Source organism: Lepidochelys kempii, chromosome 3 (genome assembly GCF_965140265.1).
Source record: "Lepidochelys kempii isolate rLepKem1 chromosome 3, rLepKem1.hap2, whole genome shotgun sequence".
NCBI classification, from domain to species: Eukaryota; Metazoa; Chordata; order Testudines; family Cheloniidae; genus Lepidochelys; species Lepidochelys kempii.
The window spans coordinates 8,960,270-8,976,464 of record NC_133258.1 but is presented as its reverse complement, the minus strand read 5'-3'; the positions used below and the strand labels follow the sequence as shown (position 1 = coordinate 8,976,464).

The following is a 16,195-nucleotide window of genomic DNA, read 5'->3' as shown; positions in this document are numbered from 1 at the left end:
AAATCTAGAGCCACTCCAGTGAAGCCAATGGAGTTACACTGGAGTAAAACTGGAGCGAGAGGAAACCACCACCACCTCTGCCACCATCTCTTCCTCCTCCTGCGAGTAACTACTTAGGAACCTGAGTCCAGAAGATGGGCTCCTCTTCATGGATTGCAAACAGAGATAGGCACTTCCTTGCAGCCTGGACTTAGGTGCCTATCTTGGTGAGAGGGGAGCAGCTTAGGACACACCTCTGGTGTTGGCATCTCTCATCGGCTAGCAAGGTGGCTCTCTGTCTAGCATGCTGGCTTTTGTGGATCGCATTCTCAGGCTCCTCACTCTGGCCATTCATTATACAGGGAGCCTAGGTCGGTGCCTAACTCAGGCTTTGTGGATTGCATTGTTGTTCCTGTGATTAGCAAGGTGCCGTGGTGGTCAGTGCTGCAATGCCGAAGTCCCCTTGTATGTCTGGGCCCTAGTTCTAGCCATGTCCACCTGGAGAAATACATCCTTGTACAGGGAGCAACCACTGCCTGCGCAGGAGGTGTGATCTGGAGGAGAGAGGGAGCCATGCAATGCACGGCAGGCCTGGGGGCAGAGGGAGAGCTGCAGGTAAGTGGAGAGCTACGGAAAGTGTGGGGCTCTCCTGGAGAGCTGCAGGGGAGCAAGCTGCAGCCATGGTAGAAACTGGGAAGGGTAGAGGATCCTTAGAAGTTCTGAGCTCAGAACATACCACCTGATCCAAAGCCCATTGAAGTTGATGGGATTCTTTCCATGGACTTCAGTGGGCTCTGGCTCAGGCCCATACTGGGGTGGGGGATTGTAGGGGAGAGATGGTCACTGTGAAGTGGCAGCAAAGTGACACTTACAAGGTGCCAGGTGGCCAGGAGTCTGCCCTGAGGAAGCCTAGCCTGCCTTTGCAAACTGTGCCTTGGTGTAGGATGGTGTCTCTGCCCTTCTCTCTCCTGCAAACCTTCTCTCCTCGGGTTTGTGTGCACAGCCCTAACCTTTGTATATACAAGAAAACAAATAAGCCTTTGTGTTTTTCATTTCAGAGGTTAATGGGGATTTGGCTGGGATCTCAAAAGAAGGCAGCCGACATTCCCTTTCCCCTAGCTACCGCAATTGCCTCCTCTCTTGCCACCCCAGCTCTCCCCTTTTCAAAGATTCATCGATTCCCAGGCCAGAAAGGGACCATTGTGATCATCCAGTCTGACTCCCGTCTAACACAGGCCAGAGAACTGCACCAGAGTGATTCCCAAAGTATATAGTTAATAAAACATCCAATCTTGATTTATAAATGGCCAGTGATGGAGAATCCACGACGACCCTTGGTAAGTTGTTCCAGTGGTTAATTACTCTGACTGTTGAAAATGTATGCCTTATTTCCAGGCTGAATTTGGAATTTCCAGTCTAGCTCCAGCTTCCAGCCATTGGATTGTGTTACACCTTTCTCTGCTAGACCGAAGAACATATTATCAAATATTTGTTCCCCAGGTACATACTGATAGACTGTAATCAAGCCAACCCTTTGCCTTCTCTTTGTTACGCTAAATAGATTGACTTATTTGAATCTATCACTATACAGCAGGTTTTCTAACCTGTAGCGGGATGGTCACCCCGCTCCAGCCCCGAGGGGGTTAAAAACAGCTCTGGGGAAGGGCTGCCCTGGGGAGCCAGTCATGGGTGGGCTTGAGGCAGCCAATCAGGGCCCGGCTGGGCCAGTATAAGAAGGGCTCCTGGGGAGAAGGCAGAGAGTCTCACTCTAGCCTTGGAGGTGGGAAGGACCTAGCTGCCTGGGAGACAGGATACCTTAGACAGAGCAGTGCTGGGGAAGGGCAAGAGGAGCTGGGGAGCTCCAGCCTGGCAACTCCCCGAGCTGAGGCCTTGTTAAAGGCCCAAGGAGGTACTGGGGCCACAGAGGTGCAGCCCAGGGATAGGCAGAGGCAGCTGGTCCAACCCCTTTGCCAATGATGAGTGGCCATTATAGACTGCAGTTTGCCCCAGAGAAAGGGGGCTAGATGATGACTGGCAGTAGCCACTGAGGCAAGGTGAAAAGAAAAGGGTGACTTGTGTCACCTTAGAGGGCATAGGGGGTGGGGATTCCCATGGGAGGGGAGACCCAGAGTATGGGGACTACTGTGGGGCAGAATCCCAAGATAAGAGGGCACTGGGGCCTGCGGCAGACAAGACACCAGCCAACAGGGGGTGCTCCGAGGCTGGAAAAGAACTAATTCCTGGATGAACAGCAGGAGGCGCTGTGCTGGTGAGTGCTTGATCTGCTACATAACCCTTTAATAATTTTTATGGCTCTTCTCTGAACCCTCTCAAATTTATCAACACCCTTTTGGGGGATTCTCCCAATCCATCTTGTATGCTGTCTCCACAGTCTTTCCTCTTGCCAAGCACATCACATCCCATCCCTCTTCAGATCTCTCTGTTACCTTCCCAACCTTCCACTCCAAAGGTATGATCCAAAGTCCAGTGAAGGAAAGACTCCCATTGACTTCTGTGGGCTTTGGACTGGGTCTCTAGTCCTTGCCTTATGGCCATGCACAATGTAACACCTCCCTACCTCTCTGCTCTTCTCTCTTTTCACTACCCCTTAACCACTCCACTCTGCCTAAGGCTGCGTGAGGAACCAACCCTTCACTTTCTTCTCCCACTCCCATCTGCGTGCCTGAGTCCAAGAGGCCTGCTCTGCCTCTGACCCTGTTCACCGTACCTCTATCTTTTCCTTCATCCGACCCCATCCACCACACCTCCACCTTCAAATCCCCCCCAACCCTTCTTCCAGGTAGCCCATAATCCTGAATCCCCCTTGAAAGAAAAGTTAAAAAGACAATAGAAAACAGGAACAAAACATATGCAACTAACCAAACAGGCATGAAACATCATTGCTTTGCTTTTTAATGTACCATCCTTGGCCAGTAAGCTGGCTATTTAGATCAGGGCAGAGGACCCTGGGCCTGCTTCTCCACTGCCTTGCACCTTGAGCAGTCGTTTACACCTGTGCAAACTCGGCAACACTCCCATCTCAGAATTCTCCACTCACACCAGCATTTTACACCCATGTTGCCCGGCATTGGTGACCTCACAAAGGAGCAAGGCAGTGCGGAATCTTCTTGCTGTCATGCACATTGCACAATATTGGCACTGTACAAATAACAACAAATATAGTTAAGCTTTTGCAGCTAACATACTGATGGAAATGGTTTGAACAATATTTCTCAGTCACTAACACAGTCTGAGTTTATAAAAGCAGCATTTTCCATCAGTGTCAAAGTTTGGCTCCTCACTCTGAAATGAGTTGTTTGGGTTTTTTTCCACAAAGATTTAGTTCTGGAGATTAACTCCTGGTGCACTCTGGCTCTTTTGAAAGATTTCAATCTATCATTAGCTCCCCATCCATCATGCAGCAGGGCTGATTGTAAACTACACAGCATAGCTCCTTCCCCTGTGAATTGGCAGGGCAAACTGAGAATGGGTTGCTACTTTATTATAATATTCCCCACCCTGCAAAGGAAAATTTAATTTCTTTGTGATGTTTTAATTAAACTTTAAACTAATTGCTAAGAAGCAATGGATGTCTCAAATAGATTCTGTCTCATAAGGCTCGCTTGAGAATCAATATGATCCTGGGTGTTGTGTGGCAATAACTAGGACACCATTGAAAGGCAGCGAATTCTGAATGAATTACTCAAACTGGAAACTCCTTGGGGCAGGGACCATCTTTGTATGGCCTCTAGCACAATGAGGTCCTGGTCCATAACGGGGACTCGCAGGTGCTGCAGTAATACAAATAATAAAATTCACTCATGCACAGAGGAATCAGAAATGGTCTATGTAGTTCTTAAGTCCTCAGCATATGTGGGTTGCAAGCCATGCATAGGCCTGGAGCTGGTCCCTGCTCGAGGTGAATTTCACCTTCTGTGTGAAATGGTTTTGCTAGGCTGTCATTCACACTATGCTACCCCAAAAGTCCAAACCCGGGTGGCTTGCAGAACTTTCTTCAAGCCCAGAGCAAATGTGCAGAATAAACCTGTAGTGCAAACAAGTTGGCTACTATGACAATAACGGCGAGGCCTTCAAAACCAGCATTATACAAACATGACTGACCTCAAATGATGTGAACCAGTTTGATTAGCTCATAAGTAAACAGCTAGCAAACTCTGGTTGTCCCCATACTCCCTGTCACATGGGGATGTGCAGCGCACCCAGAGCTCCCACCTGCTCATTGGCGAAGGAGGCTGCTCAGCTACTTACTATGCTCCTTGGAGGTGGTATTCAGCACCCCGTGGGCCCTAAATGCCATACACCCAGAGGCATCAGCTTTACAGTCAGTCGTACAAACAGGCAATTATTTAGTGAGTTCATTAAAAACATAAACATTCTAACGCCCAACATTGCAAAGCAGGGAACGCAACGGCCATGCTTTGTAGCTGGTAAGGGGAGGAAGGGTTGTATCCTATCCAGGCATCCCCAAGGGAGCTCTGTTCTCTCTTTCATCCCAAGGCATCTGGGTGGGCTCTGATCACCTTGAACGGAGGGGAGAGGGACTATAACTGACTGGAAGGTGAGGTGAAACACCCAGGTGCCCCCTCCCCAGACCCTTACCGCTGCACTTCCCAGAATGGAAGGTAGGAAAATTGTCCCTTTGTCTGACTGTCATGTAATGACATCCTCTCGAACTATGTCACTGTGGCTTTACCACCCAGGAACACTGGAAGCTCCCTAAAAGTGCGGGGGGGCAGGGTAATGGTGCCCAGACTGTGGCCCCACCCCTATGTTGCCCTTCCCGCCAAAGTCTCGCCACTGCACCATCCCTTCCCCTGAGGGCCTGCCTCCATGCTGCCTCTTCCCTTCCCCCCTGCAAGACCCTGCCCTGCACTCGCTCCTCTCTGCCCCCCCATCACCCTTACAGCTGGTAAAAAGTGGGGGGCATGGCCCCCAGCCCCCCATTCTGGCACCCCTGTTACCATCCTTTCCTTCCTTCATCTGCTGCTCTTCATTACAGGGGCATGAAGGAGGAAGGGATCTGACACCTGCCCCTCTCAGCTTATCTTAGATCTGATTCCCCTTCTTACGTATGCTGATGTGAATCAGAAGCAACTCGACTGAAGTCAGGAGAGTAAGACTGGTATAAAATCAACATGTGAGGAGAATCTGGCCCTTTACAGCCTCCAGAGTGGGAAGTGGGGGATCACTCATCGTTTACGTGGATGAGTGTAGGACAAGCCCTAGAACTAAAAGGGATGGAATTCAACCCTGAAACCCCAGAGATAGAGAGGATTTGAGAAAGTTCAAATGAGATCCGGATCCAAACTTTGTGGCCCGAGTCCATCTCTGTTTAAATCTTGTGCTAAATAAATATGACGACACGCCTAAATGGCGTGAGCTGAATGTATTATCTTATAAGCAAACAAGGACAGTATTAGCTCTAATTTGTTTCTTGGCAGCAAAGTGGGGGCAAAAAAAAAAAAATGATGTCACCAAAATAATGCGTGTAGCAAGAGGCACCGTGCACCTTTCAGGGCAAGGTAGCTTGGCTGAAAAGCTCTGCCTGAAAGACATGCATTTGCATGTTAAAAGCAAGGTGGGCAATGGATGGGACTGACAGATGACAACAGGGCTTGATCCTGCGAAGAGCTGAATGCCCTCGGAGCACACGGACGTCCATGGCAGTTGAGGGTGCCTTTTAGGCTCAGGTTCTAGAGGTCCAAGCCGAAACCCGTTGTAACACCTCATTGTCTTGGGTGGAAGATGCATCAAGCCCTAACATGGTATTTTACATGCACTGGGGTAAATTCTCCCCTCAGCTACACCAGTGCAATGCTGGTGATCCTAGAGGGGACCCCCAGTGGGATTACACCCGTGTAAATGATGGGACCAAATGGACCATTAGCTGATTGATCTTCACTCTTCTTGTTCGGTCAATATCCCTGTTTTCCAGATGAGGACTCAGACAGGGTGACTTGCCAAAGGCCACCAGAGGGGGCCAGCACCAAATCTAGACACTTGTGTGGGAAGAAAAATAGTCAGGCAATGTTTACACTAGGGGTTTGTGCCTGTGAGGCAGGAGTAAAGACCCGCAGCGAGCTCGCTAATCAGAGGCAGTCTAACGAGTTCAGCAGGGCCCCACCTGAGCTGCTTGATTGGCTAAACCCCCGCTTGGCTGAAGGGGATCGGCAGACCTGCTCTTCAGCTCAGCAGGGCACTGGCTGCACAAAGCATTCGCCCACGGCTGCAGTAAGCCTTGCGTCTGCTTGTTCCTGGCCTCATTCTAGCCTTGGACCCTGCCTCACTCCGGTTCTGGCCCTCAGCTCTGATTCCTGGCCTCTGACTTGAGTTCTGCCTGGGGGCTCTGATTCCTGATGTCTACCTCCTGCTCTAAGTACTAGGCATGACCGTCCACGTCCCAGTCCCTGACGCAGTGCAGCGTTGGTGTAGCTAGGCATGAACAGCCCCTTTTCCAAAGTGCAGGCAAGCCCCTAAACACAGGGGTTCCTGGCTCCAACTGCTCAGCAACACCTTATTTCTGAGGGGTAGGGGGCAGATTACGGTTTCAGTATCGCTGGTGTAAAACAACGGCGACTCCAAGAGCTTTTATGGGAGTTAGACTGGTGTAAATCCGCAGTAACAGAATCTGGACCGAGATCACTTGACTAGTTTTATCTCCGCATGTGGGCCCCCTTAACCAACTCCTTCCCTGTGCCTTTTATTCTCAGAAACTAATCTCAGTGGGAGGAAAATTACAATACCTGGGAGAAGGGGCTACTGGCGATCAATGTGGCTTTGAGGAGTAGCACCATTTCTTAGAAGGAGCCCAATTCCTGTTCCAAATCCTGATGGGCCACAAAAACCTGGAGTATCTATGGGTAACTAGATGCCTTAACCAACTTCAACTTTGTGATAACTTATCACCCAGGGACAAGAAACAGGAAGCTGGATGCCCTATCCCACAAAGGTGAATATCTCAAACCTGATAGAGATGCACATGCTCAAGGTGCCCAACTTTATCCATGAGACGATCAGCAGTGGTCTGGCATCCTCCATCCACTCCCTGATGATCCGTACACAATCCAGATCTGCCAGACTCTGAATGATGTGGGTAGCCAACCTGACTCTGAGTTCCAATTACAGAATGGCCTTCTCTATCACAAGGGTTGTATTTATGTTCTGGAGGGACAACCTGGGCTTCAGGTATTGAAAATATGCTGCAATTTGCTGTTTGTGGGCCCTTTTGGTCAATTCAAGATCTGGAACGTGGTCTTGAGGAGATTTGGGTGGCTAGGCCTATAAGAGTATATACATCAAGGAGTATATACGATTCTGGAACCTCACCAATCATACCAAGAACCCACGATCAAACCCTTAGGTCTCCTCCAGCCTCTGCCCACATCCCCACAGCCTTGGTCTACTATATCAGTGGATTTCATCGTAGAACTGCCCCGCTTGTAGGGACACTCAGTAATCCTGGTTGCCATTGATGTCCTAACAAAGGTGGCACACTTCATCCCACACTGTACTTTTCCTAACACATGTGTGACGGCTCGGCTCTTCTTGGAAAATATCTATCACTGCCATAGGTTACCGCCAGACATTGTATCGGACTGGGGACACCCATTCACCTCTCAATCATAGCAGGACATTCTCAGACTCCTTGGCATCAAGTCTAGCCTAGCACCCACAGACAAATGAGAAAACAGAGAGAGACAATCAAATCTTGGAGCAGTATCTTCACTGCTTTCTAAATTTACCACTAGCACAGCTGGCTCCCCCTGCTGTGCTACGCTGAGTTCACATATAACAATGCAATCCATGCCTCAACCCAACAGAGCCCATTCTTTGCAAACTATGGATTTCACCCTCACTTCCACCCAGACCTAACTGTAAGGTCTCCAGTACTAGTTACCACGGATTTAGTGTCCCACCTACTCTGGGAGCTCAAGGAACACTTGCAGTCTGCCAGAGAAGCCTATAAACACCACGTGGACCAAGACCATGAGGCTGCCCCCAATCTGTCTGTAGGGGACCAGGTATGGCTTTCTGCTCAGAACCTTAAATGGAGTCAGCCATCTGCCAAACTAGACCACCAATTCCTGGGCCCCTTCAAGATTAAAGAATGGGTAAATCCAATTGCCTTCAGGTTATGGCTACCCTTGAAGATCCACCCTGTCTTTCACATCTCACTTTTAAAGCCCTACAAAGAAAACCCATACCCAGACCATTCCAACTTGCCACTGCCACCCAGTCTACGGACAGGAGGAGTGCTTTGTCCACCTAATCCTCAACTCTTGGAGAATTAGGGGAAAGCTCTAATACCTGGTGGACTGGGAAGGCTGTAATCTGGTTGAGCAGTCTTGGGAACCGGTAGAGAAAGTCCAGGCCCTGGCCATATTGCAAAACTTCCATCAGAAGTACCCAGAGAAACTGGGCCTTGAGGTCCCCAGGAGATGCCCTCAGGGTGTGGGGGTTAGTGTCAGGAATCGGGGCCTGCAGAGGAGCCAGTCTCCAGGCAACCTAACAAGTGCAGCTGGGCTGTAGTAGGCTGCCTGATTTGGTGGGAAGAGTCAGCAGACCGGCTCTTAAGCCCAGCAGTAGCAGTTCAGCATCTGCTCAAAACATTCACCCATGGCCGCAATAGATCCTGCACCTGCCTTATTCTAGCCCTGCTCCTGCCTCAAACCCAGCTTTGTCCCTGGCCTTGCCTCACTCCAGGTAACCTGACTCTGATCCTCAGCTCCTGTTCCTGACTTCGGACTCTGGCATCTGGCCTTTGATTCCAGCTTGACCCTGAGCTGCTATTTCTGGCTACTGGCGCTTGCTCTAGCCACTAGGCCTGACTCCTTGCTCGAACCATGAGGCAAGATCACCCATGTCCTGATCTCCAACAGTCACACAGGAGACCTGAGGTAGAGTCCTTGACTGCTAGTGGGGAATGCTCAGAAAAGTATGTATATAAAGCTGGTATGAATTCACAGCTGGGTTTGAACTTGAGCCCATAGCAGAGATCTATCCCACTTGAGCTAAAGGAGTAACTCCATTATCTTGTAGAAGCAGTAGGTTATTATCCTCCAGGCTGACCACCCACTAGAGGGAGCTGTGACAAACTGTGGGCTGCATGTGTTGAACCTTAAATGGGTGTTGCAAGAACAAAGTGTTACTTACACTTGCACACCTAGGTGTTAGAAAGTTTAAAGTGGGCGTGCTGGTGTTTTCACCAACAAATCATAGGCACACCTACATCACATGGGAAGTTTACAGGGACAGTCCTGATATTTGGGGCTTTTTCTTATATAGATGCCTATTACCCCTCACCCCCACCCCAGCCCCATTTTTAATACCTGATGTCTGGTCACCCTACATGGGAGCCTAGTTTTACCTGTAAGGCCCAGTAATGTTTGTTTGGGGGCTGTTGTGAGGGGAAGCTCATAAGTGTTTATCCAGTGCTCTCAGATCCTTGCATGGAAGGTGCTCTATACATGTGGCTGCTGTTATGACACCAAGATTCAAGTGTTCGCTTCTCACAGTCTCTAATAGAGGTAGGGCAAGGGCCTGATTTCAGCTCTTGCAAACGTGATACATATGCAGACCTCAGAGTAACAGCCGTGTTAGTCTGTATTCGCAAAAAGAAAAGGAGTACTTGTGGCACCTTAGAGACTAACCAATTTATTTGAGCATAAGCTTCCGTGAGCTACTGAGCTGTAGCTCACAAAAGCTTATGCTCAGATAAATTGGTTAGTCTCTAAGGTGCCACAAGTACTCCTTTTCTGTTTGCAGACCTGTGTCACTTGGTCTGCGGGGCTGCACTCAGACAGGTCAGCCCACAGTTAAGTGGAGCGCATCTCCTGTGTGCGTCCCCACTCACTACAAGAGCAGGGCTCTTTGCATGCCTGGACAGATCTTGAAATAATGGGCCTGATTCTGCTCTCCCTTACACTGGTGTAACTCATGCACCCTCTCCTGGAACGCTGTGTTCATGCCTCGTCATGAGGGGGCTGCATGGGGACAACTGACCCACTGACTATTAACATCCCTTCCCCCGAACAGTTAGGACTTGATTCTCTTTGCACCAGTTTTACCGCAGTGTAACACCATTGCCTTCCATGCTTCTGATTTACACTGAGGGGAGAGAGAGAGGAGAAGCTGGAGGCAGTTCCCATTGCTAGGACGCACCTTTGGTTTCGTTCAGCAGCTCTTCCGCAAGCTTTCCCGCTTCCACGACTGCAGGCCAGGAGAGCCCTTTCTCCACGGCGAACACAATGCTGCTGTAAAGACTGTCGAGCTCTATGCTGCGCCTGAGATCCCTCACGTCATCAAACTCCTCCCATCGCAGGAGCGCTCTCAGACACTGGCGCCCTTCTTCCCTCTGGCAGAGACATAAACACGAGTGACATGGGAGTGGCGGGGGATGCAGGCACTTCGCTTGCAGATGCAGCATCTTCTCCTGAACAAGAATGGGCCAGATCCTCACCTGGCTGAAGTCTGAGTAATTCCCTGGAAGCCAATGGAGTAATTCTGATTTATGCCAGCTGAGAATCTGGGCCAGCAAGTGTCTCAAAATATAGGAACCTCGGGCCAGATTCTGATCTCATGGTTGTTTTACTCCATATGGTTCGTAGCGCCTGGTTTTCCCAGGCGTGAGAGAGAGCGGAATCAGGCCCTTAAGCGTTTCCACTGGGTCCATCTCATGCAGTGTCCTGCTTGGTCTGTCATGTCTGATATCCCGCATCAGAGGGGAGCAAGCAGCTCTCAAAAAGTGACTGTGGGCTTTACTGGGCCAAGTGGGGGAGTCACAGCCACCCACCCCCATGTCTCCTCCAGACCCTTGCTTGGCCTAGCTGGGTTTTAGGTCTCAGTCTGATGCAGCTCACAGCCTCTGCTCTGTGGAGGGGTTGGAAGTGAGTAGAGCCTTGGCTCCAACCCGCATCCCTCCTGTAATAGGTCGGCTTAGCCAGCCTGGTACAGGTTTCAGAGTAACAGCCGTGTTAGTCTGTATTCGCAAAAAGAAAAGGAGGACTTGTGGCACCTTAGAGACTAACCAATTTATTAGAGCATAAGCTTTCGTGAGCTACAGCTCGTAGCTCATGAAAGCTTATGCTCTAATAAATTGGTTAGTCTCTAAGGTGCCACAAGTACTCCTTTTCTTCCAGCCTGGTACAAGCACTCTTTCAAATCTCTGTGAGGTACTTTCTCCCTGGAGTGGGGTAGTAATTGTGCCTCAGGGCGATCCCTGGGTTGGTGCAGCTTCCACCCCACTCCTTGCTCAGGAATATGTCTAAAGGTGCAATCATGGAGGCGGCAAAGTTCCTTCCTGACCTTTATAGGGTTGGCCCTGCATCATAAGAGATTTGCCTCATCACTGCAACCACCCAGCAACAGGCTGCATCCCAGTGACTTTGTGGAGTCAAATCCATGGGACCTAATTCTGCAGGGTGCTAAGTGCCCAGTGGGAGTGAAGGGCAGGATCAGTGTATTTCCTCTTGTCATCTCAGTTCTACCTGCCATAAACTGCCCTGTGGTTTGGGGCCAGGTGTACAATGGCCAGTCATAAACTGCCAACAGCTGATATAGGCCATTTCAGCAACCCTTCTAATTCCCAAATGCTTAGGAGGAGGTGCGGGCATTGTAAAGGTGTGGCAGGCAGGGATCTAACCTATTGTTCCCCTGACCCATGCCATGTGGCTGGGGTCAGTACGTGCTTACTCACTATTGCAGTGGGAACGGGGTATAAACCCTCATCTGATTCTGAAGGTGAAAAGAAGAGAAAGAGAGCAGGCCTGGGGGCCAGAAAGAGGCAGAGGGAAGGGACTGTCAGCATCACAGAGATGCCTGCTGGGTCCTATGCTGAGGTTCAGAGCTAACTCCGCCGAGCCCCAGCTATGCTGTGGCGTTAAAGACCCAGCTCCTGAGCTCAGAGAGGTAAATCTGGAGTTGCTCATCTAGTGTCAATGAGGTTATCTGGAATTTCCACCAGTCTCGGGTCAGGTGATGCACTATTCACCAAGATCTTAAAAATCTGTCTCTTTGGAGTCCTATGTTTTAGTGGGGGGGAGGGATAGCTCAGTGATTTGAGCATTGGCCTGCTAAACCCAGGGTTGTGAGTTCAATCCTTGAGAAGGGCCATTTGGGGACTGGGGCAAAAATTGGGGATTGGTCATGCTTTGAGCAGGGAGTTGGACTAGATGACCTCCTGAGGTCCCTTCCAACCCTGATATTCTATGATTGCCTAGAGTAGGATTTGACCTAATGGCTCTGACCTCTCCCTATTTCATGAATGAATGATAGCTATCTTTACCTGAAGCTGACAGACTCTCCTTACCCCCTCTGCTGATAAGGCCGCCATCCTTATCAGAACCCGTTACTAGGGGGCACAGCTTGTCTTATACAATCACAAAGGTGGCAAAGTTCCATTGCGTGGTAATGTTCTAGGAGCCAATCCAAGCCCTCCCAGCCCAGGCGGGACTCTCCCCGACAGCAGATTCCCTAGAGTTGTATCATTTGCTGTTAAATGTCCCAACTGATGGGGCTGCTATCCCCGCCCCATTGCACAGTCTAATAGATCTCACTGCCAGGAAGCTTTTCCAGTTATTGGATGCAGCCACTGAGGTTGCTAGAAAAGCAGCTTGACTGTAGTGTGGGCAGAAGTGGGCCCCTTTCTGCATAAATGGTCCTTCCCTTTGTTTCGTTCCAGGCCTCTTCCTTACAATACCCATTTGTATTTCACGGTTGTGACCGATACCTCTGCTGCCTAGCAGCTGTGCACTCCCAACCCATGGGCTCTGTTTAGCCAGAATGTACAGAGTCAGGGCCAGATTGTGATCAGTCCTCATGCAGAGCCTGAGGTGCAAGAAACCTGCCCTCCCTGCCTGGACCACTAACGGGGCTGATTGCAATAGCAGCCCTTAGGAGCAGGGGCTGCTCAGTCCCTCCTCCCACCACCAAGAAAATTGCTCGAAGGGTCAGGGCAATGGGGACATGAGGCCATAGCCCTGCCAGCCCTCTGCACTGGCTCCTGGGGCAGGGCCAGTGCACTAAGGGGAGCATCCACACACGGGAGCTCCAGGAGGGCACAATGTGCCAGGGCTTTCCCGTGAGCCAAGAGGCTCTGCACCATCCTGCACACAGGGATGGGGACAAACTGCACAGTCTAGCACTTAGCCATGTCTGTCGATTTTTCTCTTAACTGCCTCCCATTTTTTAGCCTACATCTTTCTCCTACTGAGAACTGGGCCTGGTGTTCCAGGTAGAGCATCACTGAAGGGCTAACCGCCTTCCTGACCTCTGACAGCATGACATGGCTTCCTCAACCAGCAGGGCATGTACACAAACTCCTCCTGGTGGGTGAGTCACGTTCTGCCATTGCAGCTGCACCTACTCCTCTCCCAAAATAGTAAATGCAAATGTTTGTGAGAGCAACTCAGGGATTGGTAACCACCAATCAACCAAAGAGTCAGTGGCTGGTTTATGGCCTGAAGCATGAGGGAATAATCCTGTCTCTCTCGCCCACTCATACACACGCTCCACTGTGTAGAGCTGCAGCGGGGGTTGAAAACGCATGGTCCTGGGTCATATACAGTATACTCCTGATTTTCGGAAACCCTATTGTCTGACCAGCCGCATTATCCAAATCGCTTCCTTGTCCCGCAGCATGCTGTTAATTTTGTTGATGCAGAAGCCAGACTATGATAAAACATAGTTCACTCCCCCATAGCATTATCGGCTCTGCAGAGCCAACAGGACAAATTAGTAACTTTGTCTTTACTCAGATCCTGGACCGTAAACCACCCAGGAAGACTATTATCTTCAGAAGCATGTGACGGTCACTTTACAGAGCAGAGGCCCATTAAGGATTTTTGCAGACCCCCTTCATTTGTCCAACATTTCCTCAATGGAAATGTAATGCTGACGTAGGCCATCAATGTTGTTCCCAGGGGCAGAATCTCAACAGCCCCAGGAGGGCTGGAACAATTTTTATAGTGGGGGTGCTGAAGATGGAAACCGTGTGTTTGGTGTGTGTGATTACTACCTCAAGCCAGTGGGGGCGGAAGCACCCCTCCTTCCAGCACCACTGAACAGCCCCACATCATTTAGGGTACACACATTTTTACAATCTAAATGTATTTCGAAGATTCGGCTGAGGCAAAAAGACCAGGAGTCGCTAGACTTTATGTGTAGAAAACTAGTGCAGGGAAGGGTCTGAGGCTTCTACACAAGGGAGATAAGCTGGCACACTGAGGGTTTCTGTCTGTGATAAGGGTAGATAAGAAAATCAGAACAATGCAACTCAGCAGCTGCAGTGGTGAAAAATGTCTAGAGGCAGAGACACGTGTTTTCATTTGGGGAAGAACAACATTCGTACCATTCCGGGACTGCAGCCTACCTCAGCCCCGCAGAAGGACTGAGGTTAGAGTGAGAGGGTGAGAATCTGCAGTCAAGAGGCCACACAGCAGAGTCAGAGCCAAGTGGAGCTGCTGCTTGCTTTTCGCTCCCATCTGATAAGCAAGGCAGATTGCACACCCAGACAGGTCTGAGGGAACTTGGGCAGCTGTATGAGACAAGGAATGCATTGGGATAATGCAGAGGTTCGGATAATAGAGCAGAGACCTCCTGGCTGTGGGGGAGGCCACCCCGCTGCGCCCTTCCCTGCTCTTTGCCCCTGCAGGAGTAGGGTTTTACCTGCCGTGGGCAGCACAGGGAGCCCTCTGCATCCCCGCTGTCACGGGAGGGAGGGAGCGGGGCTGTGACAGCCCAGCTGCAGAGGGCTCCTGGCTGGGGTCTCTGCTCTGCCCCATCTGCACCATACCCTTCCCCTGCACCTTGCCCCTGCAATAATGGGGAGGAGTCCCTGCACTGCCATTCCTGCCCTGGCAATTCTCTAAACTCCCTATTATTTGAATAAAACCAGAGTCCTCATCGCTAGCTGGATACTCGGGGGTACGCTGTGTGTGTTAAATTCTCCGCATGCTGGTCATTTGCTGCCACGAGTGTCCGTGTGTGTGTAAAACGGTGCCTGGTGCTTTAGGTGTTCAGGCCCTAGGTCTTCCGGCTAATCGGGATTTCCGCAGAGGTGAGCTGGGTCGCTTGGTAAACTGAGCACAGCACACCCACTGCGTTGGATACAGCTAAACGTAAATGGGTACACCTGGGAGCAAAGAACGTGGGCGGTACTTACACGAGGGGGGACTCTATCGTGGGAAGCAGCTGACCTTGAGGTCCCAGTGCGACGCTGTGGCCAAAAGAGCTAACGTAATCCTGGGATACGTAAACCGGAGCATCTTGAGTAGAAAGAGAGAGGTTATTTTCCCTCTGTATTTGGCTCTGGTGGAATCCCGGGTCCAGTTCGGGTGCCCACAATTGAAGAAGGATGTTGATAAATTGGAGAGAGTTCAGCGAAGAACCACAAAATTTACAAAAGGATTAGAAAACCTGCCTTGCAGGGATAGGCTCAAGACGCTCACTCTAGTTAGCTTAACAAAGAGAAGGTTAAGGGGTTCTTCATCACAGCTCCCTAAGTATCTACATGGCGAAAAATAACGTTTAATAATGGGCTCTTCAGTCTTGCAGAAAAAAGTGTAGCACGATGCACTCGCCGGAAGTTAGATTCAGTCTGGAAAGAAGGGGCGAATGTCTGAAAGTGAGAGTACTTAACCACTGGAACAATTTTCCATGGGTTGTGGCGGATTCTTCATCACACACAGTTTTAAAATCACGATTGGGTGTTTGTCTAAAAGGTCGCGAAAAGAAAAGGAGTACTTGTGGCACCTTACAGACTAACCAATTTATTTGAGCATAAGCTTTCGTGAGCTTAAAAGATCTACTCTAGATCTTATTGCGGGGAAGTTCTCTGACCTGTGTTAGACCGGAGTTCAGACTAGGTGATCTGAATGGTTCATTCCGGCCTTGGAATCTATGATGCATGATTGTGAGGGAGAAATTCCAAGCCTGGCAGCAGGGGCATACATTAATGCATTCAAAGCACCTGACAGGGCTTTCACACAGCCTGGGGATAGCAGTGACTCTGACATCAGATTCAGCAATAGCCCCAGCCACAGGGACGATGCTCTCTGCAAGCACTTTGCCATAGGAGAAGGCTGCTTTGCTGCTTGAAGAGTGACTTTTGTGTTGCGTGTCTCACCCTGTGCTGCTCTGGCTGGGGCCAGGTCCTGAGCTCCTAACTCAGGGACAGGTGGATTGTTCCTCAGATTGC

General features: G+C 50.1%; 1 protein-coding gene across 1 annotated transcript in view; it reads right to left on the bottom strand.

The window, feature by feature from the left end:
- The window catches only part of C3H8orf74 (chromosome 3 C8orf74 homolog), a 34,555-nt gene extending 22,224 nt beyond the window's left edge, over positions 1-12,331 (bottom strand). Inside the window, exons 1-2 of the mRNA XM_073335345.1 lie at positions 12,284-12,331; positions 10,162-10,354 (exon numbers count right to left, since the gene is read on the bottom strand). Coding sequence (XP_073191446.1) covers positions 10,162-10,354; positions 12,284-12,331 — 241 coding nt within the window. The remainder of the gene's footprint in view (positions 1-10,161; positions 10,355-12,283) is intronic.
- Between the last annotated feature and the right edge of the window lie 3,864 nt (positions 12,332-16,195).